We start from the raw sequence: 25,366 nt of genomic DNA on the forward strand, positions 1-25,366 counted from the left end.
CCTTTGTAGCCAAACAACCTCCGTAATCTTATTAGTGAAACCAGAACACACTGAAGCTGATATTCCTAGAAACTCACTGGAGAATGATTCCTTGGTGCAAGACCCATCAAGATGGAACAAAGGAAAGAAACTCTCACCCTGCAATGCCATGCAAACTAGAAGTGTTTATATGACTTATTCTGGGATGCAGCAGGAAGATAAAGGTTAGATAAAACTTATAATGAGATGACTTAAGGTAATTGTGGGAAATTATAAAACTTGTTTAAGGATGTTCAAGGGAAGGCCCTGGGGAGAACAAACATGGCAAACAGAGGAAAAAGTTCTTTCAGGTCAAAAGAATGCAAGGCTAGCATGCAATTGAATCAAAATACCAAGAAAAAATCCTTACCTCCTGACCCAATTCATGTGCCATCTCACTCAGAAGTAATGAAAAAAACCTTGCATTTTGTAGTAGAACTCTACCCATGATCCCCAGGTAAGTAGACATCACCACTGGGTATCTCTGAAACAAAAGTAAACCAAAACAAAGGGAGGGGCTTAGTATAATTAAGAGAAAAATGCTTAACATACAGAGTAGAAACACATGGAAAATACTTGCATGCATTTGTTAATTTTGAAATTACAAGTTGTAATTTAAAAGTCTCTAAGAACACAAGACTAAACAAGCAACCATTGCCAAAGTTTCTTGATTGTTACAATGGGGAAACTATAGCAATCTCAAAATCAGTCTTCCCCAAGCAGCCAAGACATCTTGCAAGGTGATTTTATTTTAAACTTAAAAACTTGAATTTTAAGGAATAAACAGTATATTGTACTGTTAAAGATTACCTTCAAAGTTGATTTTCGCTAAAATGTTACTTACAATTTTAGTAACATTAGGAAGCACTTAGTATTTCTGAAACTGTTGTTACCTATTTCACTGAGAGAAAGGATAATACATTTGCCAGCAACTAATTTGCAGGTGTCTCAAAATTAAGTGGATACACTAATAAGCCCATTAGTTTATTATCTTTTTGTTATTGCATTTAATTTTAAAAGAAGCAACAGATTTCTGTGTATTAAATCTGGCATCTAACAACGTAACAGTAAGTATTTTGAAGAACTGCCTACTTGAAAAACAAATCCCAACATCTATCTGAAAGTGTTAATTCAGTTTAATACCTTTTTCAATAGGGAGCAATGAATTTGTTACAGTTTTAAATCAGAAGACATTTTAATAATCCACTCTGCAGTTGTGTCTTCTTAAACTGCAAACAAGTTCAAAAACTGTGTTTTTTGTGTTCTGTACAGCAAAAAGTACATTGCTGAGTAGTATTACTTGACTTCATCTTGGAAGCATCCCATTTAACTCAATAATATTGGGAGCCAAATTTTCTGAAAGTCTTCAACTTTGAAAAAAAGAATTGTTTTGATCAAAAAGTTCAAAAATGTAGAGAATTCCACCCACTGATCCTGCTAATTATTTTTTTCTCTCCTGCTTCAACACCGTTAAACCATATTGGATTTTACTTCTTTTTATCCAACATGGAAATCTGTTGAATGGAAAGAGAGAGAAAAATAAGAACTTAAGACATCTAACTAAGCAGAATGTTACAGCCCCTGTCTTACATAAAGCATTCTGACATCCTTCAGCTCTTCATATTAGATATGTCAGCTGGAAAAAGGTCAAATAAATTTTCTCCTTGTCCACTTTTTCTCTGGTGTAGGCACACTTAAAAAGGAGTAGTGTAAGTATCTTTGAAAAATCTCAGCAGAAAACTCCAACAAGTACAAAGGATCTAAGTCACAGCACCTTATCAATGTTAACAGTGATGGAATGGCAGAATAAAATTAGTGTTATTTTCTTAAAATAAACACTAGATGATGAAGTAAGTGATAGGTATGTTACTTTAACTCTTGCACCACTATGTTACTTTTACAGACTTCTATAATAGTTGTGAGAAATCTATCAGACACTCTTAAAATAAAGAGAAAATGCAACACCAATATGAAAGAACAGGGCCAGAATACTGAGGGTACTTGCCTGTTCAAAAGGAAAAGTAGAGTGTAGTTAGAGTAACTCTTACCTCCCCATCTATAATGCCCCTGAATATTGATGGGAGAAGGGGTTGAAACATTTGAGGACCCAAAACAGGGTTTACTTTTAGGACATTTTCCACAACCTTAAGAACAAAAGCAAATAAGACAATTAATAAAGTACATTTAAAAATCTTCAACCAAAATTTTAAAACTACATATACTTGTCTATATATAAAGTCCTGGTAGGACACTGACCTTTTAATAGCTGAAACTATTTAGTCAGGTACTCCGCAAACCTGATATGCATAATGGACCTGATGAAAAATGACACGCCAAGTGAAACCCACCTAGCCAAGCACCTTGTCATCAGACTCCTTCTGGCCCTGGCAAAACTAATGAGGTGAGTTGAAAGGCAGAATCTTGATAAGGCTCCAGGAAAAGCAGCTTGATGGGGTGGGCTGGCAGAGAGTTTAAGGCTTATTTCCATGTCTTTGCTCTGTCACTATTTCTAGGCTTAAATTTTAAACTAACAAGGGTATGTGCCTTTAACAGAATAGAACAGACCAAACTTTTCTAACATGCAGAGAGAAAGGGATGTTCGGCTAACAGGGGAAGGCACATCACAGGACTGATAACAACTAAGGAGACAGTAAATAAGACCAAGGATGCCAGACTTCAAGATAGCAGAGAGGAACTCGGTGCAGAGCGAGAATGGAACAGAACAGAAGCAAGGACACACCAGCTGCTAACTCAGCACTAGGACCTTCTGAGTGTGCGCAAGCACCGAGGTCATTCAGTAAAGACAGGAAGAATATCAGCGACCACCAGAGACGCCCCCTCAGCATAAAGTGCCTGTGTAATTATAATGCAAATATTATAACTAGTTCCTGAAAACACTGTAAATACACGAGTACGCTAAATATGTAGCTGCTGCTGGCAAGTAGCAGGTGTGCTCACCTCTGCGAAACGATTTGCGTGTGTGCCCAGTGCTGCAATGAAGAATGCCGCTTTCTAAACTCCAAATTGAGTGTGACCTTTTACCGGACCCTCTGCCCTGTTTCCCATGGATCCGGGGAGTCTCTGGGACCTTCACACCAGAATGGGGGGAGTTTCCCTGAAAGGAACCACAGCTCCCGGGACCGACTCGGGACCTTGGTAAGACTCCTGATTTTATTTCTTTAAAAAGGCACTCCTTTTGGTCCCTTACCAGAAAGAGACCTGCACGGTGGGTAAAGGTAGTCTATTTTTGGTTCTGGTTGTTCGGACTCTGGCATCTGGGCAGAGGTCAGGATCAAGGGTACCACTGCCTCCAAAGTGGGAGTCCTGAAAAGGTCCCTGCTGGGTTGCATTTTGCCACACTCTGGAAACAAACTGGTGAATCCCCGGGTGGCCTGGTCACTTGGGAGACTCTGGAACAAAGTGGTGGATCCCTAGGTGGCTTGGTTACTCGAGACATTTTGGTAAAATACAGTAATCAGTGGTGGCCGTTGTACAAACTGGATTTTGAGAAAAAGTGGCCTGTGAACAGCACAATTATAATATTTTGTTAGAAGTGATGTTATTCTTGAGACGAGAAGGAAAGTGGGATGACGTAGCTTATGTGCAAATGTTTTTCATGTTGAGAAATCATCTGGAATAGTAAAAGGATTGTAGTTTTAATTTTGCGCTCTAGGGCCTGTTAGTTTTGTCTTTGGAGAAAGATAGCAAAATTTGCTTAAACACTGCTGCTCTCTGTGCAGCATAGTTATGCACTAAACATTTGAGGAATGCAGAGGAGGATTTGGATTTGATGGCAGCCCCCGGAGCCTGAAGGTGACAATAAGAGTCAAGCACAGGAACAGGCACAGGCACTGGAAAGTGAGATGTTAGAGGGGGGCTGAAGGATTTTGCCCTACAGCAGGGCAAACTAGTGGAAAACAAGGGGAAACTGTGATTATGCCTTTAAGACAAGCTGTGGGCAATGATGGTCCGATCATGATAATGATTCCCTTTACCATTATAGATTAGAATATTTGGAGACAAGTAGCTGGTAATTATGTATCATGCTTTTGAGAGTGTTGGTGGGAATATGATTATTTGTACGGCTTGGATCGCAGTAGAGCAACAAATAATGGCAGGCATATTGGCAGGTATGGTGAATCTTAATGTACCTACCACCGATCCTAACTAAGGCCCTAATCGGGACTAGGATAGGTAGGCTTTGAAACAATATCAGAGGTGGATTTTATTTGGTATTAAGAATGTGGTCCCCAAGGCAGCTGAACTCGTCTAAGCTATATGAAGTAAAGCAAGATAAAAATTAATTGCCTTCTGGATTTGTGGAAAGATTAAAAGAGGTGATGCATAAATATACTAATACTGATCCTGAACTGGTGGAAGGAAGGAAAGGACCAGTACTATTTGGGAAAAATAATGAATGTGGCCTGAGAGACCTATAGCAATTGGACCACCACTGCCCTGGTGCAAGTTCCCTGAAATCGTTCAAATGGTGGTGGGAAGGAGTTCGAGCCCCTGATTATTAATGTATATATTAAGATGATTATTAATCTAATACAATATTGTGTATTGTGGGTTATAGTGTGTCAGGTTTCAACTACGAATCAGTTATTATACATGTGGGGTGCATAAGATAAGCTCCTGAGTAAAACTGAAATGCTTAGGGTTAAAAAAAAAAAAAAAGGGGTGGGGGAGGAAAATTGTTGGCTCCAGCTATCACACAAGAAACCAGGAAAGGGGCGAGTGGCCTGGGAGGAAAGGAAAGAAGGATTACATGAAAGGTTTGTGAGCAGACTCCACGGATTGCACTGGAAGAGAGAATTCTGTCAGAATAAAACACCAGAGATTTAGTGGAACGTCAGGATAGGTAGAGAAAATTATTACCTTAGATAAGGGTCGAGGAGAACGGAGGGGAGATTCAAAACCCTCCCCAGCAGAACCCCTGGTTACAGTTAGATTTGGGAATGATAAGATTTCTTGTAGAAACAGAAAATACTTATTCTGTTATAAATACTTGTAAAGGGCAATTAAGCAAACAAGCCACTTCAGTCACTGGTGCCACAGGATGGACAGGAACCCAACCTTTCTTCCAATCTTTACATTTTAAAATTGGCAAACAGATGTTGACCCATCAATTCTTTACATGTCTGAGTGCCCTGTGCTATTATTGGATACAGATATACTGAGTAAATTACATGCATAAATTAGGTTTAAAGAAAGAAAATTCAGATATATATTCCTGATAGAAAGGCTGTGGAGGCCCATGTTCTTGTGTTACAGAAACCAGCCACTGAGCCAGACATACCAGAGGAAGTGGAGAATACACCCCACCAGCATGGGCTGCTCCTGCTGGAGCACAGGGATGATCACAAAATGCAGAACCGGTGACTATTCATGTGAAACCAAATATCAAACCGCCTAAGACAGAAACAATATCCTATAAAACTGGAAGCAAGAAAAGGACTAGAGCCTCTAATACAAAATTTTAATCAAATACTTTGGGACAAAAATGGACTTATTTGTACTTGACATGCTAACAACCATTCTGGAACAGAAAAACAGTCAATTAGCTTTACCCAAGCAGGCTGTTAAAATATCAGACAGTGCTATCAGAACAAGAGGACATAGAACTTAAATTAACTAATCTTTTGAACCCAGCAGTGGTTTTGACAACCAATCTAGAAGCAGAAATAGTGACTCTCAACTGTTTACAGACTAGTGAGCAGGTGTATTCCAGTCATACTGACCTGCAAGATACACCCCTGAAAGATGCAGACTACAAACTGTTTGTGGATGGTACCAGCCCTATGAAAATGGAAACCGGAAAGTAGAATACATTGTGGTAACCAAACATAAGATAACAGAGGCTGAAGCCCTGCATCCTCCCCAGCACATCAGCACAGGAATCAAAGCTAGCTGATGGAGCTACTGAGAGTTCTGGAATTGTCAGAAAGTCAAAATTTGCTTTAGGACATACCAATTTGATAACACTCCAGTGAATAATGGCAATCACATTGCCGACAAAGCAGCCAAAGAAACTGCGGGTGGGGACCTTTTATTAATATGGCCTCGTAAGCATCAGTGCTTGGATAGTGAAATTACAAGTTATCAAACAAGGAATGAGAAATCAGCCAAGAAGAATGATGAAGGATGGTGGGTTACACCAAACAAGTAATAACTTCCCAGCCTCTTATGAGAGGAAAACCACCAGACAACTCATGGGGGAACAGAATCAGCAACTGAAACTTTAAAGCTCCAAATTCTGAGTATGCAAATGGCTGGAATTATAAAAGTATTATAAAGTGTGAACGTTTTTTATCACGCTAAGAGACACCCCCCCACACACTTGGAACAACAAAGTCAATTGTCCAGGAGACTATTGGCAAGTGGATTTAACAGAATTGCCACAGCATAATGGGCTCAGGTATATATAGGTACTAATAGCTACCTTTTCTGGTTAGTTGGAGGCTTTACCTTTTCACAAAAATACGGCACATGAAGTAGTAAACTGAAATCAAATAATACCCTGGTATGGTGTACCAGCAGACTTGACCTCTGCTAGAGGTCTGCACTTTGTTGCATAAGTAGGTAGAAAGGTGGGAGAGTGGGAATCAAGTGGGATCTGCACACCCTATACAGACCTTAGGCTAATGGGGAAGTGGAATATATGAATCAGACACTCAAATTACAGTTAAAATACATCAAGAAACTTCTTTAACTCAGATTACAAGCCCTACCAATTGATTTGCCAAAGAAACAAATACCGCCAGGAAGGAACCATGTGGGTCCATATGAACTGAGGGATGAGCAGCCTTACCAACTGTCTTTTGCTCCTGGTGGTATGTCTTTGCAGGGAAAACAGGATTTTAGATAATACCTGCTGGCACTGGGTAAAACTTAGCTCTGGCAATATCTTAGCAGGACATTACCTAAACTGTAGTTGGACAACGCAACTCCGGATTAAGGGACCCCGGACTGGCTATAGGAATGCTCCAGAAGGGAAAGGGTGGTACTGATTGTGTAATAATACTGCTAGAAAGGACCTTTCCCCAGGGTGAACTGGAACATATCTGCTGGGTGTTGTATTCCCAGATTCTATACAAGCATTACAGATTGAAGTATGAAGATTATCCCAGGTAACACTGCAGAATGCATGGCTCTTGGCACGTACATAGACCAGAGTGGCAGAATACCCACAGATCTAGCAGAAATCTGGAAGCAAAGATCTTACACCAGGCTGTTAAGAGATGATACTAACTGGGGATTTGAAGAATTATGGCATGGACTTACTTCTTGGCTACCAAATTGGATATTATTAAACTTGTTTGTGATCATTATAGTAACAACTTGTGTCTGCATCCCTTCATGCTGAGGAAGATTCAAATGAAAAAAGAGGCTTATAAGAAGTGGAAGCAAGGACATGCGGCCTGGGAAGAATACAGGGATGCTGTCTGGGAAGCCAGGGACCAGGTTAGGAAGGCTAAGGCCCAGTTAGAATTAAACTTGGCTAGGGATGTTAAGGATAACAGGAAGGGATTCTACAGGTACATAGCAAATAAAAAACAGACTAGGGACAACATAGGCCCCCTGAGGAAGCTCTCAGGAGCACAGGATTTGGAGAAGGCTGAGGTTCTGAATGACTTCTTTGCCTCGGTCTTCACTGGCAAAGGCTCTGATGGCACCACCCGAGCCTAGGAAGGCACACGCAGGGACTGTGAGAATGAAGACCTTGGGCCCACTGTAGGAGAGGATCTGATTCGAGACCATCTTAAAAACCTGAATGTGCACAAGTCTATGGGACCTGATGGAATCCATCCGCGGGTCCTGAAGGAGCTGGCGAATGAAGTTGCTAAGCCACTGTCCATCGTATTTGAAAAATCATGGCAGTCAGGTGAAGTTCCCAATGACTGGAAAAAGGGAAATATAACCCCCATTTTCAAGAAGGGGAAAATGGAAGACCCGGGGAATTACAGACCAGTCAGTCTCACCTCTGTGCCTGGCAAAATCTTGGAGCACATTCTCCTGGAAGGCATGCTAAGGCACATGAAAAACAACAAGGTGCTTGGTGACAGCCAGCATGGCTTCACTAAGGGGAAATCCTGCCTGACCAATTTGGTGGCCTTCTATGATGGGGCTACAGAACTGATTGACAAGGGTAGAGCAGTTGATGTCATCTACCTGGACTTGTGCAAAGCGTTTGACACTGTCCCACACAACATCCTTATCTCTAAATTGGAGAGATATCAATTTGATGGATGGACCACTCAGTGGATAAAGAACTGGCTGGATGGCCGCACACAAAGAGTTGTGGTCAATGGCTCGATGTCCGGCTGGAGACCAGTAACGAGTGGTGTCCCTCAGGGATCGGTGTTGGGACCGGTCTTGTTTAACATCTTCATCGCTGACATGGACAGTGGGATTGAGTGCGCCCTCAGCAAGTTTGCCGACAGCACTAGCCTGTGTGGTCCGGTTGATAAGCTAGAGGGAAGGGATGCCATCCAGAGGGACCTTGACAAGCTCATGAGGTGGGCTGATGCCAGCCTTATGAAGTTCAACCATGACAAGTGCAAGGTCCTACACCTGGGTTGGAGCAATCCCAGGCACGGCTACAGGGTGGGCAGAGAAGAGATTCAGAGCAGCCCTGTGGAGAAGGACTTGGGGGTGCTGGTTGATGAGAAAATGAACATGAGCTGGCTTCAGTGTACGCTTGCAGCCCAGAAAGCCAACCGTATCCTGGGCTGCATCAAAGGGAGAGTGACCAGCAGGTCAAAGGAAGTGATCCTGCCCCTCTACTCTGCTCTCATGAGACCTCACTTGGAGTATTGTGTACAGTTCTGGTGTCCTCAACATAAAAAGGACATGGAACTGCTGGAACAAGTCCAGAGGAGGCCACGAGGATGATCAGGGGACTGGAGCACCTCTCGTATGAAGACAGGCTGAGGAAGTTGGGGCTGTTCAGCCTGGAGAAGAGAAGGCTGCATGGAGACCTCATAGCAGCCTTCCAGTACCTGAAGGGGGCCTATAGGGATGCTGGGGAGGGACTCTTCATCAGGGACTGTAGTGACAGGACAAGGGGTAATGGGTTAAAACTTAAACAGCGGAAGTTTAGATTGGATATAAGGAAGAAGTTCCTTACTGTTAGGGTACTGAGGCACTGGAATAGGTTGCCCAGGGAGGTTGTGAATGCTCCATCCCTGGCAGTGTTCAAGGCCAGGTTGGACGAAGCCTTGGGCGAGATGGTTTAGTGTGAGGTGCCCCTGCCCATGGCAGGGGGGTTGGAACTAGATTATCTTAGGGTCCTTTCCAACCCTAACTATTCCATGATTCTCTGATTCTATGTATCATGATTCAATTTTGTAGTTGCTGGTCACAATGGTGTGTTAGAATCAAATATGGGTAAAGGGTATAGAATGAGACTTACAGGATATATGTACATCCTGGAAGTCTCTAAGGTGGGAAATGTAGGCTTAAATTTTAAATTAATAGTATGTACGCCTTTAACAGAATAGAACAGATCAAACTTTTCTAACTTACTAACATGCAGAGAGAAAGGAATGTTCGGCTAACAGGGGAAGGAACATCACAGGACTGATAACAACTAAGGAGACAGTAAATAAGACCAAGGATGCCAGACTTCAATGTCCCGGAGTGGCACCCAGTGTGGAGTGAGACTGGAACAGAACAGAAGCAAGGACACACCTGCTGCTAACTCAGCACTAGGACCTTCTGAGTGTGCGCAAGCACCAAGGTCACTCAGTAAAGACAGAGAGGAAGAATATCAGCGATCACCAGAGACGCCCCCTCAGCATAAAGCGCATGTGTAATTAGAATGCAAATATTACAATTAGTTCACGGAAACACGGTAAATATGCATAAGCATGCTAAATATATAGCTGCTGCCAGCAACGAATGGGTGCGCTCACCTCTGCAAAAAGATTTGCATACATGCCCAGCGCTGCAATGAAGAGTGCTGCTTTCTAGAACTCCAAATTGAGTCTTTCTTTCTCTGGCCAATTTTTATGGTAACACATTGCTTAGGTTCTACCATCTCTCTGCAGGTGATCAAAGATTCACAAGTGCTCCAAGATGTGCTATTCTCAGTACCCTGCTCTGGTTCACAGTTTTTACATTCTTTACCCTTCACTTCTCAGTCTTTCCCCCCCCCCCCCCCCCCCCCACGAGCTGTTCCCTCAAGTAATTTTTTTGCCCCATGTTCTTTAGGCTTTCTTTTGTGCAGCTGTTTGGGCTTTCCCCTTGTAACCAGATGGAGTGGAAAAGAGGCTGTGAGAATAACATCTTTCATAATACCACTTGAAGTTTGTGCGGGAATTTTTAGTAATCTGAAAAACCTATCAGCTCTATTTAAAGAGTTGTTGCCATTACAATAGCAACTTACACCAAAAGCAAAGACTGAACAAAATGTCACAGTAAAAATGCGTATACGCTACACAAAAGAATGTGATAGAGAGCACATATATCCAATATTCAATACAGACTGAACAAGCTTGGTCTAGACCTATAAGGTTCTAGTGGTCACACAGAAATGCAAGAAAGAAATGTGAATCTTGACCATTAGGTGCTTATTTAATCATTAAATCACCTAAACAGTTTTTAGTAACACACAAAGTCATAGAATGGTTTGGGTTGCAAGAGACCTCGAAGGTCATATAGTTTCAACTCCCCTGCCATAAGCAGGGATACCTTCCAGTAGATCCGGTTGCTCAAAGCCTCACCCAGCCTGGCCTTGGAAACTGCCAAGGATGGGGCAGCCACAATTTCCCTGGGCAATCTGTGCCAGCGCCTCACCACCCTCATCGTGAAGAATTTCTTCCGAATGTCCAATCTTCCTAATGTCCAATCTAAGTCTACTCTCTTTCAACCTGAAGCTATTCCCCTTGTCCTATCCCTACACTCCCTCGTGAAGAGTCCCTCTCCAGATTTCCTGTAGGCTGCCTTTAGGTACTAAAAGGCTGCTATAAGGTGACCCCAGGGCCTTCTCTTCTCCAGGCTGAACAAGCCCAGCTCTCTCAGCTTATCTTCATTGCAGAGGTGATCCTGAGCCAGCCTTCTGAGCATCTTAGTGGCTTCTTCTGAACTTGCCAAAGCAGGTTCACAGCCCTCCTGTGCTAGGGGCTCCAGAGCTGAATGCAGTACTGCAGGTGGGGTCTCATGAGAGCGGATTAGAGCAGGAGAATCACCAGACTTATTACATATCTTGCCAGTTTTTCAGATGTGCAGTTGCAAAAATTGAACTGTATTATTGTTTTTTCTTATTGGTACTGAACACTGAGAAGGAAAACTAATGCTAAAAAAATAGGAGATATAATACTATTATTGTTTGTATTAACAAAGGCATCAATATTGGTTGATGGGGTTCAGACAGAACTCAGCTTTGGATGGCTAGATACAGCAATTAGGTAATTATGTTTGTACATTTTTATTAGGAACACTGAAAATTAACCTGGATTATTAACACAAGTATGATTTTGACTTTAGGGTTGAATCATTTCTTAATGTTATGTTTTTGTCTGTATAATTATTTTTTCTGAATTTTGAACCGATATGAAAACTGAATTTGGACAACCCTTGAAACTCGTTAATCATATTGATTTTCCCTTTTACTATTTATTTTATTTAATTAGAGGTGTAAGTGTATTTGTGTTATACTGTGGTACTCTTTTCCACTCTGAAATTCAATTACAAATGGACAACTTTCATTAGCTTTCTACAACTTTGATGAGTCCACTGATAGCCAAAGATTAAATTAAGTTAGTTTGACCCAAACACAATTCTTATTTTGCACCTCAAAGCTTTTAAGATCTTCTGTAAACAGCATTATCTTCACAATGCAGTGATCAGTCATCTGGCTGTTTAAGTGTGCTGCTGTCAGGGTGTAGAACAAGCTAATTTCATAAAGATCTAAGCCCTCACTAATCACCTTTCTCTAGTAATCTAGAAAATAATCAAGTGGGAAAGACATCAGGGACTCTTAGTCTAAAATCATCTACACAAAGAGGACTCAAACTACCTTAGAACTCATTACTTAAGGACAACACAGGAATCACAAGTAATGAAAGCACTGCAGAGGAATAGTGTGTTAGATAATGATCTTTTAGAGTGCTCTGTTTAAGGTTATAGTAACTTTCTCTTGGGTAAAGTAACATTCTTAAAAAATATACGTGTGTGTATAAGCACTCTATATACACATGCACACACTTTAGATATGCACTGTCAATGCGTGCTAAATGAACTGTTTCCTTCCACATGTTCTGCATTCACCATACTTTAAAATATTACTCTAAGTTAGACAAACAAACAAACAAAAAACAGTAGCAAAATTAACAGAGCTGAGTATCTGGCATTATTTTTAACTATACCTTCAAAACTTGAACTTGACCTTCAGTAGTTATGTCCTTCAAAAGGCTACAAAATGATTGGCATAAGACTGAAGCATACATCTGAAATTAAATTAAAAAGAAGGAATTATGCAAACATGTTTTAAGTCTACATATATACATATAATTTTTCAAAACTCAATATATCAGGGACTACATATATCCAAAGACACAGCTTTTCTTCAAATATCGTATTTACTAAAATGCTCTTCTTTCCTGAATTAATTAAAAGCTAATATAAGCATTTTATTGGTTTTTAACATTGCAAGGTTTTTTTAAATTATCAATCTCAATGAAATTTCTAATGAAGAGTGGGAACAAGGCATTAATATCTCTAGTTCTGTTCCTGCTAGAATTTATGATGATCATTTGAATTTGACAGGAATAACTACTACTGCTCCACATAGGACCTTTTCAGGTACCAAAGTGCTAAATCAATTGGCAAAACATTAATTAAAAATAATAATCTTTCTCAAATTGATTTGAGTGTCCACCATGTGCCATAAAGATCTAACATTAGAACAATACTCTTGCATACACATAAGAACATCAATGTCTGTGTGCATGATGTTTTCCAACATGAGAGAAAAACCTGTTTGCCAGTATAGAACTAAGATGCTAATATGAATATTTATATAATGGTAACATACCTGTAAAAATTCTGATGATGATAAGAAAATATAAGCATTGATGATCTTAAAGCAATTCTTGAGGTTTTCTGAACTCAGCTCTGGAAAAAAAGATCACAATTCAGAAGCTCATCACCACACTGAAGTACAACTAAAACAATTCACTTCTTGAAGTCTTTGTCCTCACACAGCTTTTAAGTGCCAGATGCCTACAAACAGAAAAAAGTTATCTTTGATTCAGTACTATTCAGGTTCAGTCTCCCTGCCAGCCACAATAACAAAAGAGGGATGGTAACAGCTCTCACGTTCTCAAATGGAAGTACAAGAAATCCTATGATCAATGCTAAAAAAAAAAAAAAAGAAAAAAAAATTTGGATATGACAGTGGGCTAAGAGGATATTAAAGACAGAACAAATGAAACACACACTAAAGAGAGCTACAATTACTGATAAATGATCTCTCTCACATTTGAATAAGTAAATACTGAGTAGAAAGAGTGAAATAAAGACTGCAGTTCTGCTCTTCTGACCCAGGTGGCATATCAAACAGCACTGAGCTTTTGGACAAACACGCTGAACTTTAGGCCATACCTTGAGTATTTCAGTAAGGAAAGCATAACCATTTAAGAGACAGGAGATGGTGTACAACAGCAGTTCAAAGAGAAAAAAAGACATATCCTCAGGCAGTACCTGTAAGACTGTTAAAAAAAAAAAATCACCCAGAACATCTGTAAACACAATTCACAGCTAAACAAAAGGTTTCAAATTTTCACATGGTGGTGGATACTAGTGCAGAAAGCCAACAGCCTTTATTGATGAGAACAAGAGAAGACCAAAAAAACTTCAAAAAGGCTTGCCAAATTTTCTTAAAGCCAGTTTGGGAGACATACTATTCTTAGCAAGGTAAGTGGACTTCTCCCCGACCTTTTATCAATATTCCAGTAAAATCACCATGGAGAGCCAAGTGGAAGCTACTTTTATACAAGCTTTAAATAAAATTCCTTACCAGATTAAGCTAACACCAGCAACTGGCTAAGAACTGGTATATCATCCATAGCTTACATGAACACAGCCTGTATGGAAATTTGGCTTACACCTAGTGACACTTACATAGAAAAACTTCCACATAAAGTATCACATGACAGAAACTATGGCTTTTTTTTTGGAAAACATTGTAATGTTTTCCATTACAATATCTGAAAAGTTCTGGGAAGTTTTAGCAGTTTCTCTTCTTTCCCCTCCCATTAGAAAGAAAACTAATACTCCTGCTACCTGACATGGCCATTAGACAGCTTTGAAAGCATTGAGTACATTCATATCTCAGTGCTTGGACAGCACATGTCTTCTCATCATGTATTTTGAATAATTACATATCCTGACTCCAAAAGAGATTATTTTTCACCTACCCATCCAATACCCTCATCAAAAAATTCCAATACTTCTCTAAATTAGCTTTAGTAGCATATTACTGGTATTATACATTTGTTGAAATTACTGCATTCTCCCTAGAGGTATTCGGCTTTGTTTGGTTTTAAGTTTCAGACGCTGATGCAGTAGACAAATTGTAAAGACATGGTCACATAAACATAAAGTATTTTCCATTCTGTGATTCTGTAATAACCACTACAAAGGTAAAAGTGTGAGTAGCAAAATTGCAAGAAGTTATTTCAAGCCAGAAGGAGAAAACAGGTGAGATAAATATAGAACTGTACTACTTGCTCTAGCAGCACCATACAACAAATTTGATTTTTCAGAACAAGGAACATTCTCTTGATTTTTTTTTTTTCCAAACGAAAGCATCACTCTTCTGCAAGGTTCATTCATAAAACAAGGAAATTGCAAGTGTAGAGCAGTCCTGAATATCTCCACCTTTTGTTAGAAGAGTATGCCAAGGTTTTTCATTCATAGTCATCTCTACCCTGGAAAGTATCACATGAAGACTAGGGAGGACTGGGTGGGGAGAAAAATCGCAGCAGGAAATGTAAACAAGTCACAGACTACTTCTGAATTTAACTCAAGCAGATCAGCAGTGTGACAGAACTATGAAAATCACAACCATTCCAATGGTGCAAGCTTCCTGTAGGAGATACTATCTACTACTACCACAGAACAAAATAGGAAGAAGGGTATACGTGTAGATATGAAGACAAATAGCATTTGGCAGCTACAGAACCTACCTCTTGAGTTTAATAACAAAACCAGTACAGAACACTACTTTCCAGAGCAGTTTTGTCATTAGAAATCTAGTATACACAGAGAAATAACAGAAGGCATCATCTTGGTTCATCTACCCACCATCATGTAACTTTCAGGGAGGTTGTGAGTGCTCCATCCCTGGCAGTGTTCAAGGCCAGGTTGGATGAAGCCTTGGGTGACATGGTTTAGTGTGAGGTGTCCCTTCCCATGGCAGGGGGGTTGGAACTAGATGATCTTGAGGTCCTTTCCAACCCTAACTATTCTATGATTCTACAGAATATTAAGTACTGAAAACAACAGTTAATTAAAAAGCCAACTTCTATTTTATGAACACATTCCTTTAAAAAAATGAATCAATTTGTTATATTAGCCTCACAACCTACAAAAGCACAGCTGAAGATTTAATTAAACAAAACCATGTTTAGATAATAAAATTAAACTACAAAATTTTTATGCTTCCTTTAATTGCAAAACAAAAGCATCCCAAATATCAGTATTTCCTAAGCACCAAGTCTTAACTCTCATTAATAAGTTTCTATATTGTCAACAACTCAGACAAAAGTAGTGCTGCTTTTCATTTTAGTGCTGCTTGACCAATACACTTACAGACATATTTAGGTAATTATTAATTGCATAATACAAAAAGCTAATACTGGAAGCTTTGCTCTGGTTGTAGCAGAATAAGCAAGTATTCCATATAATTAATATCACTAAAAGTCAGCAAATTTGGTGTTAAATTTCAGGGACTTCTTAAAAAAAAAAAAAAAAACAAAAACAACAAAAACAACAAAACAAAACAGAAAACCCCACCTTTGAAATTATAAACTTAAGTTTTTCTTATCTTTTGGGTATAAAGCAGCTTCAATTTATTAAAAAATATCTAGGCTAAATAGATAATAAATACTAAAGATGGTGCTAAAGTGAAACAATAAAAAGCTGTATTAGTTACAATTTTGCAAGTTCTCTTAGTTTGTGTACCCACAGCAGCAATACTCAACGTGAACAACATGAAGCAGCATGAACAACAAGACAAGCAGTAAAAAAAACACACATTTTATTTGTAATAGACATACCAAGAAGGGCAGACATGTTCTGAAATATTCTCAGGAGCTCAGGTGTAAGACATGGACTATTCTCCAATGTCACTAACCTAAGAAGAGATCAAGCAAAACATTTAGATCACCTACCAATAACACTGAGCTATCATTTTGACAGAATTAAAACACTAACTCTTAGTCATCACCTATATGATCCTTCAATAATGTGTAACAATTACTCCAAACATATTTCAAGTGAATGCTTGTTTTGTGTTCAGTCATTAAAAATCTTGAGATCTGGAAGATAACTTCCTCATTCTATCCTTGTAAACTCACCATCTCCTCCAGCAACCAGCTCTGAGAATCACTGGGCTCTCAAAGTGAAGCACATCAGACTTAGTTCAGCATGTACATTTTAGTGAGTCTAGACTTTTTGTCTTGCTGTTCATTATCGCAACAGAACAGTATCTTCACTATCAACTGCCTGAAAATGGGTTAGCCTACTCAGTTATTTTTAACTGTTTTATTAACTTCCTAATTGCATCTCTTCTAAGAATAGGTATGATAGAGATGATGTCAAGGTAAGATAACAATAACAAATTCCTAATACAGTCGAAGCTTTTTTTATTTTTTATTTTTTTTTACTTTTAAGAATACAAATATACCTTTTTAAAATAAGAAACTGATAAGTAACATTCTTACCACAACTCTAAACCATCTTCCAGAAGATAGACGTGTGGAGGCTGAGTAACATCAGTACTTAGCTGAATAACTGGAAGTAGAAAAGGATAGAGATTTTTGCTGTCTGCTCCAAGTCCCTGTGAAGTAAATAAAAAAAGGAAAATACGTCAAAAACCTCAAATCAAGCATTTAAAATGTAGCATTGAAAAAGATCTGTGCTGCTGCATACTGTAAACATTTATTCAAGGAATCAAAGGTTGAACTTCTAACCATTTCATACAACAGTCTGGTACTCCTGCACACTAACAATATGTCTTGAGAAAATTGTAATTTTTTTTAAAACAAACAGTTTATCAATGGTGTTGGGGAAAAAAGTTATGAACAACGCACATTCATAAAAACATTCCCCAGCCTCTCTCTTTGAGCAAAGTCACAGCTAAATGACTAGACGCAGAATAAAATATTTTAAAGATCAATAAAAGAATTATTCCTTGGACCTTACAACATAATAAATATTTTGACATATCCTAAGAACCAGGAGAAGGGTTTGTTTTCATTGCTACTAAATAGTTCACAGACTGATGACAGTGATTTATAGATCCAAGTGCTATACATGAAGATGTCTTTCCAGGAATGAAGAGTAAAGAATTCTTTTCAGCAATCATTCAATAAGAAAACCTAATTTTAAAAAAACCCAAACCTATTATCAAAACTAAGCATAAATTAAAAGTAATCCTTATTTTATTATGACTACTTAAGTGAACTGATGCTAGTTGAATGCTACTTTTTTATGGTTACTATATTTGGAAACTGTTCAGTTTAAAATTATTTGATGTTTTTATGTTAAGGTTTATTTGAGGAATTATTTATTTAAACAGCCTTATCTTAAAAGAAAAAGAATCTTCCATAATTTGTCTGATCTCTATGTCCAGCTACACTTCTGGACTCCACAGAGGCCAGTAACAAAAGTTCCACATTTTGTTCATTATAAAAACATATTTTCTCTTTGTTTGAACTAACTCAACTTTTAAAAGAACACTAATTATTCCTATAGCTGTAATGTCTACTCATTTCCCTTCCACATTTTCTCCACTTAAAACTCTGAAATACTATCCTCTTACTATCTTTAGTCATGTGTTTCACAGAATAGTTTGGCTTGGAAGTGACCTTAAAAATCACCTAGTACCAACCTCCTTGCCATGAGCAGGAGCACCTTCCACTAGACCAGGTTACTCAAAGACCCATCCAACCCGGCCTTGAACACTACCAAGAACAGAGCCATCCACAACTTCCCTGGGCAACCTATGCCAGTGCCTCACCACCCTCACAGTGGAGAATTTCTTCCTAATGTCCAATCCAAATCTACCCTCTTTCAGCTTGAAGGTATTCCCCATCATCTTGTCACTAGATGCCCTTGTAAGATGTCCCGCTCTACTGGAAGGCTGCTGTGAGGTCTCCCCAGAGCCTTCTCTTCTCCAGGCTGAACAAGACCACTCTATCAGGCTGTCAACATCTACACGTTTTAAATATATTTAGGGATGGTGACTCAAATGCTTCCCTGGGCAGCTTGTTCCAATGCTTGACAAACATTTTGGTGAAGAAATCTTTCCTAGTATCCAATCTAAACCCCCCCTGTTGCAACTCAAAGCAATCTTCTCTCATCCTATCACTTGTTCCTTCGGAGAAGAACCGACCCCCACCTCACTACAATCTCCTTTCAGGTAGCTGTAAAGAGCAATAATGTCCCCCCTTAGTATCCTTCTCTCCAGGCTATAGGATCACAGTTCCCTCAGCTATTTCTCACAAGACTTGTACTCCAGACCCTTCACCAACTTTATTGCTCTTCTTTGCACATGCTCCAGCACCTCAATGCTTGCTGAAAACTGAACACAGAATTCAAGGTGCAGCCTCACCAGCACCCAATACATGGGGATGATCACTTCCTTGGCCTTGCTGACCACACTTGCTGATATAGGCCAGGATGCTGTTGGCCGCCTTGGCTGCCCGGTTCACAAGCTGGCTCATGTTCAGCTGGCTGTCGACCAACACCCCCAGGTCCTTTTCCACTGGGCAGCTTTCCAGCCACTCTTCCTCAAGCCTGTTGCATTGTATTGGGTTGTTGTGACCCAAGTGAAGGACCTGCAACTGAACCTTGTTGAACCTCATACACTTGGCCACATCCCATCAGAAGAGTACATCCATAGTTTTGAGAACTGTAAAACACTAACTAAACAATCTTAACTAAACACACAACTGTGGACAAATGAAACCTAACGTTGAGAAACGCAAGCAATGTATTTTGGAAAGGAAAAGTTTCCTACGACACGAAAAAAAGTATCTGCAAAAGCCTACAGAAAAACAGTGGTCTGAGAATCACTATGTTCACCCCTGTTTGCTGTATTAATATCACTTATTGGAAGCCACAGTCACAAACAAAGGTGAGGTGACAGTCCCTGCCTCAAAGACCTTTTAATAGTCCTGACCATTCAGTTGTCACGTGGACATGAAAAAGCAGACATTCAAGTATAGCTAAATGAAAATCATGAGCACAGATAATTCTCAAAGAAAAAAAAATTATCAAAAATTGAAATACAAATAACAGGATGTGACACAAATCCAATACTTAAAGCAAGCAGTTCAGAGCTGCTAGTATCTCTACTGCATATAACATGTGAACAAAGCAGAGGAGAAGAGCAGAGAAGCCAGGAATTTAAGGGATAAAATACTTTTTTCCTCATATGCTATATGAAAAAGTTGCAGATATCATTGCAAAAGGTCATAAAAGCTACTAGAGGTCATGCAGTAGGAAAGTAATGGTAAAAATAGTAACAATAAAAGGCTTGGAATCATCAATAAACAAGATGAACCATGATGAGTCAATGCCAATATCACCCTTGTAGGACTTTAACCTGAACAGCTATGAGTTAAACAAAAAACATTTGATGCAAATTTAAAGAGCCAGCTAAGTGAAGCTTGTTGTGGTGGCCCATATCTTAACCTATGATTTTAAAATGGCTCATCTTCCCAGGAAGTTTACAACCAAAATAGAAAACTCAATGCCCTTGGGAGCTGAATGGAAAGCAATGGGGAAACAGATGTGCCTATACTGCAGATTCAAGTCTAGACCATACACGGTGACTGTAAGAAGAGACAGACACTCCTAATGCCAGATGGAAAACAGAAAGCCAGAACAAGCTTTTTCACATAAAGTCACTAAAGGTGGTTCAGTTACAAGATTGAAGAACAAAAACTTCCCAGAACACAAGCAAATTTGTGTAAAGAACTGCTTTACTTAACAAAACACGGGGAAAAAAAAACACAACCAACATTAAGTTCTTTGTATTAGCCACCTTTTAGTTCCATTATTAAAGAATCATGTCTTGTACAGTCATGTAAGGCTGAAAAGCATTTAGAAATAGCCTGTAAAACTAAATTATACCTAAATTTTACCTGCACATATATACACACACAGAGAACATGTACACATGTCTGAGAGAGAACTGTAGGAGACACTGACTGCATTTATGTGATTCTGACACCTTACCTGGACAAGATGGATTAGGGTGGTTAGAATGGCACATCGCAGCATATTGTGCTCCTCACTCTGTTTCCAAAGGAGTGGTAAATACTGAACCAAGCATCCTACATATGGTTGTATCTGAAGTTCAGAACACAAATTTGTTTCTCAATGTGTGAACAAGGCCATTACTTTATCCCAAGTATAAATTTCTGAAATATTTAAGAGCTTTTGTCACAGTACAAATACAGAGTTTGCTTTAATTTACTCCTCTTTCCTCTTTCTAAAACACTATATTCCATACTCTGTGACTAAAGGAACTCCTGGCTGCACAGTAGTTTGCAAAGAGTATACTACTTACAGTAACATTTGTGGATGGCAATCAGGCTTAAGTAGTGAACAGAGAACACAACCTCTGAAGTTATCCATCTTTTGAGCAATGGCTGGACTACATAACCTCCAGAGGTTGGTCCCAAACTATTTGTTTTCTGTGCTCTACAATACTAAAAGGTTAACCTATTTGTCTTCTAAAGTATTTAATTAGAAATTAACCTAAAGACTCAAAAGCTCTTCCTCAAATAGTATTTTAATGCTGCTTATCTAGTTGATCTAAAATCCAGTGAAATCTACTGTCATGTTGACTTTTCCTGCAACAGACAATTAGGAAAGCTTGATTTGGCTCTCAGACAGGATTACTTATGGAAAAGGAGATAATGCATGGTGTTGAGCTTATCTCTGTCCTTAATACAGTAATAATGAACAAAAAGCAAAAGAAAAAAAAATAGTGACAAAAGCAGTCAACAATTCATTTTTTAATTCTGTAAAAACATCCTCCATTTCTTTATATATATGCTGAAGAATATACTTTCAGAAGGAAGTACTGACAAATTCGTGATGTGGACTTGAAATTTTTAATGCAGTTAAGGACAGTGCTGTATAGACAACTGTGACTGCTATCAGATAACAGATTAAAAATTCAACTGCACAGTCTCTAGGAGTGCGAAGCATTTTGTCTCCCCAAATGCCTCTTTTAATATGTAAAATCTAATAAAATACTAGTTCAGATATAAGATGAGACAATTGGAATAAATTACAACAAAAAAAGAAAATTACAGGAAATTTAATAAGCAGTTAAAAACTTTCTGTATTCTAAAACATCTCAGTACAAAAAAATATATAGTAAATTAAGTAGTAACTTAGCAAGAACATTTTACACAAAAGATGAGAACTGAAAGTGAAAAGAGAATAAAGTAACACAAACAATGCAGCTATCTACCATAACAATAACCAGTCTGTAAATCAATGTCATTTTCCTACTATTTTTGTATAAGCCAAAACCACCAAGTCCTCCCCTGTGTTGTTAGTACAAAGCCAGCACTGAAATCTATAAAAAAAATACCTGTATATTGACTCTTTCAATCACACAAGACAGAACATGAAGAACATGCATTTTGGTGTCACATTCTGTTACTTCCTGAAGTAGTTTAAAGAGCAGTGTAAACATGGACTCCAGATACTAAAAGCAAAGTAAACAACTATATATTAGACCATCAAAAATAAAATTGTACACTTACAACTCTAACACATCTATGAACTTTGAAAGATACTTATGAAGTATGCAAAATGTTATTGTTTCATTTGCCTAAAGAAGATAAAAAAATTCAAATACATTCTTACATAACAGTTCAAAGGTGATAATTTTGAACATACATCACTGTCATGTTTTCATAAGTGTAAACATGACTTCACAGATAAAATACTATAAAGCTGAAGGCCATCCTTCCAGAAGCAGCACTTTCTTAGGGTCAAAGCAAGGTACAGTCTTTCAGCTTTTGGGTCAGCAGATAAAATTCATATATTGAACTGTGAGAGACATCTTAAAAAGCTCCCGTGTCTACTGCGTAGATGCACATCTTTGGTTTTATTCTCAAGAGAGTTGCAATTAACATGGAAGTCAATCAAATTATAAGAAAAAGCACCTGCTAAGTTTGAGTGACCAAAGTAAGTCTTTGCTACATTTACAGCTAACACTTCATTGTTTAATGACATCAGTAATGACCACTGTAAAGAACACATACATAAGAGACCAGTAAAAGTCTGTATTTTTAAGGTGCTGTTTTAACCACACACTTGTATTTAATATTTGTGTGAAACAGCAGGTCAGAAAGTAATCTGTGAAACAGCTAAACTGGCAAGTCACATTGCTGTTGAGACATATTTCTTAAAGACAGCGTTCATATTGTCTTAGCATGAAGAAACTTACCATCTGGTAACATATAGTATATGGAGTACTGAGCACAATCCTAGGAAGCTGTAATAGTCATAATACTAAAAACTTTGAATTGTCTGTCTGCATATTGCACATTAGCAACCTTAATAGCAACAATAGGAGTCTGTACATGTTTTAGCCTATGAAGTTAAAGAAAACAAACCAAACCCTAAAATATACACACACACTGATTACAAAATAGTGCGGTTTAAAACGAAATTGGAAAACAATTATCTATCTGCTCATCAGAATATGAAGATAAAAATGCTCTTACCGGTAAGAACTGGTCAGTTCTGAACTCAAAGTCATCTACGGGTAAAAAAAAAAAAATTAAGGAAAAATAATACACATTGCAGATGGATATGAGACTCAAATAAGCAAATATTCAATGGATAAACAAAAAATATGATGTGAAGAATTTAAACTGTTTACTTCCCAGTAACTTTGACTGAAGAGTTAATCAAACATCTTTGCCAATAAAAGGATATTTAACTTCAGTGTCGTAGCTGTCTCAATACGGACCTGAAAGACAGAAGTCAGTAAGCATCATGCATACATCTATTTTGATTATCAATATAATGTCTGGCAATACCGAATCAGTTATTATTTTGACAACTGAATCACTCAATGTGTTCTGTCATCCTCTAAGAAATGTAGTTAGTTCAATACAAATATTTTCATCTGCTTTCATTTAGGACCCTTTAACATTTTATTTGACATTGCTAAAGTAGTACCACATGGAGAAACTACTCAGGTAAAACCTTCAAGAAAGAATTAAACAAGAAACTATCTAGGCTTTGATGAAAACTCCTGCAATAGAGAAGGAGTTTAGCTTGGGATTGCTGTCATTCAAAAAGCACAGAATCACAAATCTCAGTAAGTGAGCATGTCCTTCCCTGTTGAATGTTCACTGAACATTAATTGAAAACAGTCACTTAACACAGAAGCAGATCCTGTATGGATCTGTCTGGATTAAGCTGTCTGGAATCACAGAAATAACATGACTGCCAATTATTAACATTTTACTAACAAACTAGCTAGGTTTCTTGATCTATTTTTTGGCTGATAGGTTTCTTTGTTTCTTTTGCTTTTAAACAATTATGAAACCAGTTTCTCATTTCAACCTCACCCACTGGTAAACTGAAATTGTAGCTTAAAACCCCAGAATTGTACTCAACCAGCTTAGCAACAAATGCCAAATATTCTGATAGCAGATAACTATGTTTATGCTTAACTAATACTGTATGCTGCAGAAATTAGTCACAGAATAACCCTGTTTTATCTACACAGTGTACACTTCACATCTTTCTTCTTGTAAAAAAACCCAGACTTGCTATTGCTATTTATTTTCCTACTGAAGTCGTCACCTTCACATGGTAACAGCTCATTTAATGTCTTTGAAGTTACTGTTCAACATCTCCGCAATTAAAGACGCTGCAACTTCCCAACAGATTATCTTTTCTAAGACACGACAGGCTTTAAGGTGTGATGTTACAAAATTTCCATACAAGTTTACACAAGGTATGGTATTTATGTTTCATCTGTGTTTACAGAACAAAAGTATAATCCAAAACATTACTTATTTATACTTACCACTAAGTCCTGGTCTTGAAGTAGGTTACAAATTGTCTCATATAACACAGGTCTCAAGTCTGATTTAAATTTTACAGAAATCCACTGCCCAATCAGCCAAATTACTCGTCGGCGTATTGGCTTATATCTTTAAAAAGTAGAAAAAAATGGTACTCATTAACTCATTATACCTGCTGTTCTAGAACATTTCAGTGAAAAAGAAATGTAAGAATCACTAGGAAAACATTATTCCCCAAAAGAATTATTAAAAAATTAGTTTGAAAGACCAACTCTGAAACTTCAGCACAGAAGTCTCTTTCAAAATTCTTCACTAGAAGGCTCAGGAAACACCAACTTAATTGGGAAAAGGATAGCTTTCATTCCAAATGGCTGAATCTTGAAGGTCTCACTAGAGATAGTTTATTCCACATATAAACAACAATAAAAGAAACTAAAAATACATCTTATACATATTACTGCCATCATAGAGTCTACTGCTTTCACCATAGTTTCCAGCTATTTTCTTGACATTCCTTTTATACTCAAAATTTCAGGTCAGATACAATTTAAAAAAATGCAAACTTAAGTACTGCACTGGCCATGTCATCAATCTAAAACTATTCTAAGAACTGACATTACCTAATCTTGCACCACTGCTGCAACAAGTGCACAAATCAATCAGCTTTAGAGTCAAATGGAAAAAGTAAGAACCAGAACAAGCTGAACTGCCTAACATAATGATTGAGAAAAGCATTCTGTACAGCTGCTGCTTTTCTCCACAGATTATAAAAGATTACCAGGAAGAGTAGTTCAGATTTTAATGGTTAACTTGAAGATACAGAGAGTTAGGGAAGATTAACCATGTTCACAGGATTTTATCTAACGATTATTTTCCCTTGTTATGCTAAATGTATTTTTTTCATGGCTACCTTGGAAGCCATCAAGACCACAATTTAACTGAAGTTACTGAGGCTTCTTTGCATTTTATTAAGTGTGATTTATTAAACATTCCCATAGTTAACAAAGCACACTTTCAGAGAACATGAAAGTTGTGGA

General features: G+C 38.2%; 1 protein-coding gene across 3 annotated transcripts in view; it reads right to left on the bottom strand.

The window, feature by feature from the left end:
• The window catches only part of IPO11 (importin 11), a 100,561-nt gene that overhangs the window by 32,821 nt on the left and 42,374 nt on the right, over positions 1-25,366 (bottom strand). For all 3 annotated transcript variants that reach the window (XM_065662527.1, XM_065662528.1, XM_065662526.1), the window contains 11 exons: positions 24,332-24,458; positions 23,227-23,260; positions 23,013-23,053; positions 21,869-21,985; positions 20,497-20,610; positions 16,974-17,089; positions 16,308-16,384; positions 13,061-13,140; positions 12,393-12,473; positions 2,067-2,162; positions 389-502 (listed from right to left, as the gene is read on the bottom strand). In XM_065662527.1, the coding sequence (XP_065518599.1) occupies positions 389-502; positions 2,067-2,162; positions 12,393-12,473; positions 13,061-13,140; positions 16,308-16,384; positions 16,974-17,089; positions 20,497-20,610; positions 21,869-21,985; positions 23,013-23,053; positions 23,227-23,260; positions 24,332-24,458 (997 nt within the window). The remainder of the gene's footprint in view (positions 1-388; positions 503-2,066; positions 2,163-12,392; positions 12,474-13,060; positions 13,141-16,307; positions 16,385-16,973; positions 17,090-20,496; positions 20,611-21,868; positions 21,986-23,012; positions 23,054-23,226; positions 23,261-24,331; positions 24,459-25,366) is intronic.

The sequence above is a fragment of the Lathamus discolor genome, chromosome Z, assembly GCF_037157495.1.
Source record: "Lathamus discolor isolate bLatDis1 chromosome Z, bLatDis1.hap1, whole genome shotgun sequence".
Lineage (NCBI taxonomy): Eukaryota > Metazoa > Chordata > Aves > Psittaciformes > Psittacidae > Lathamus > Lathamus discolor.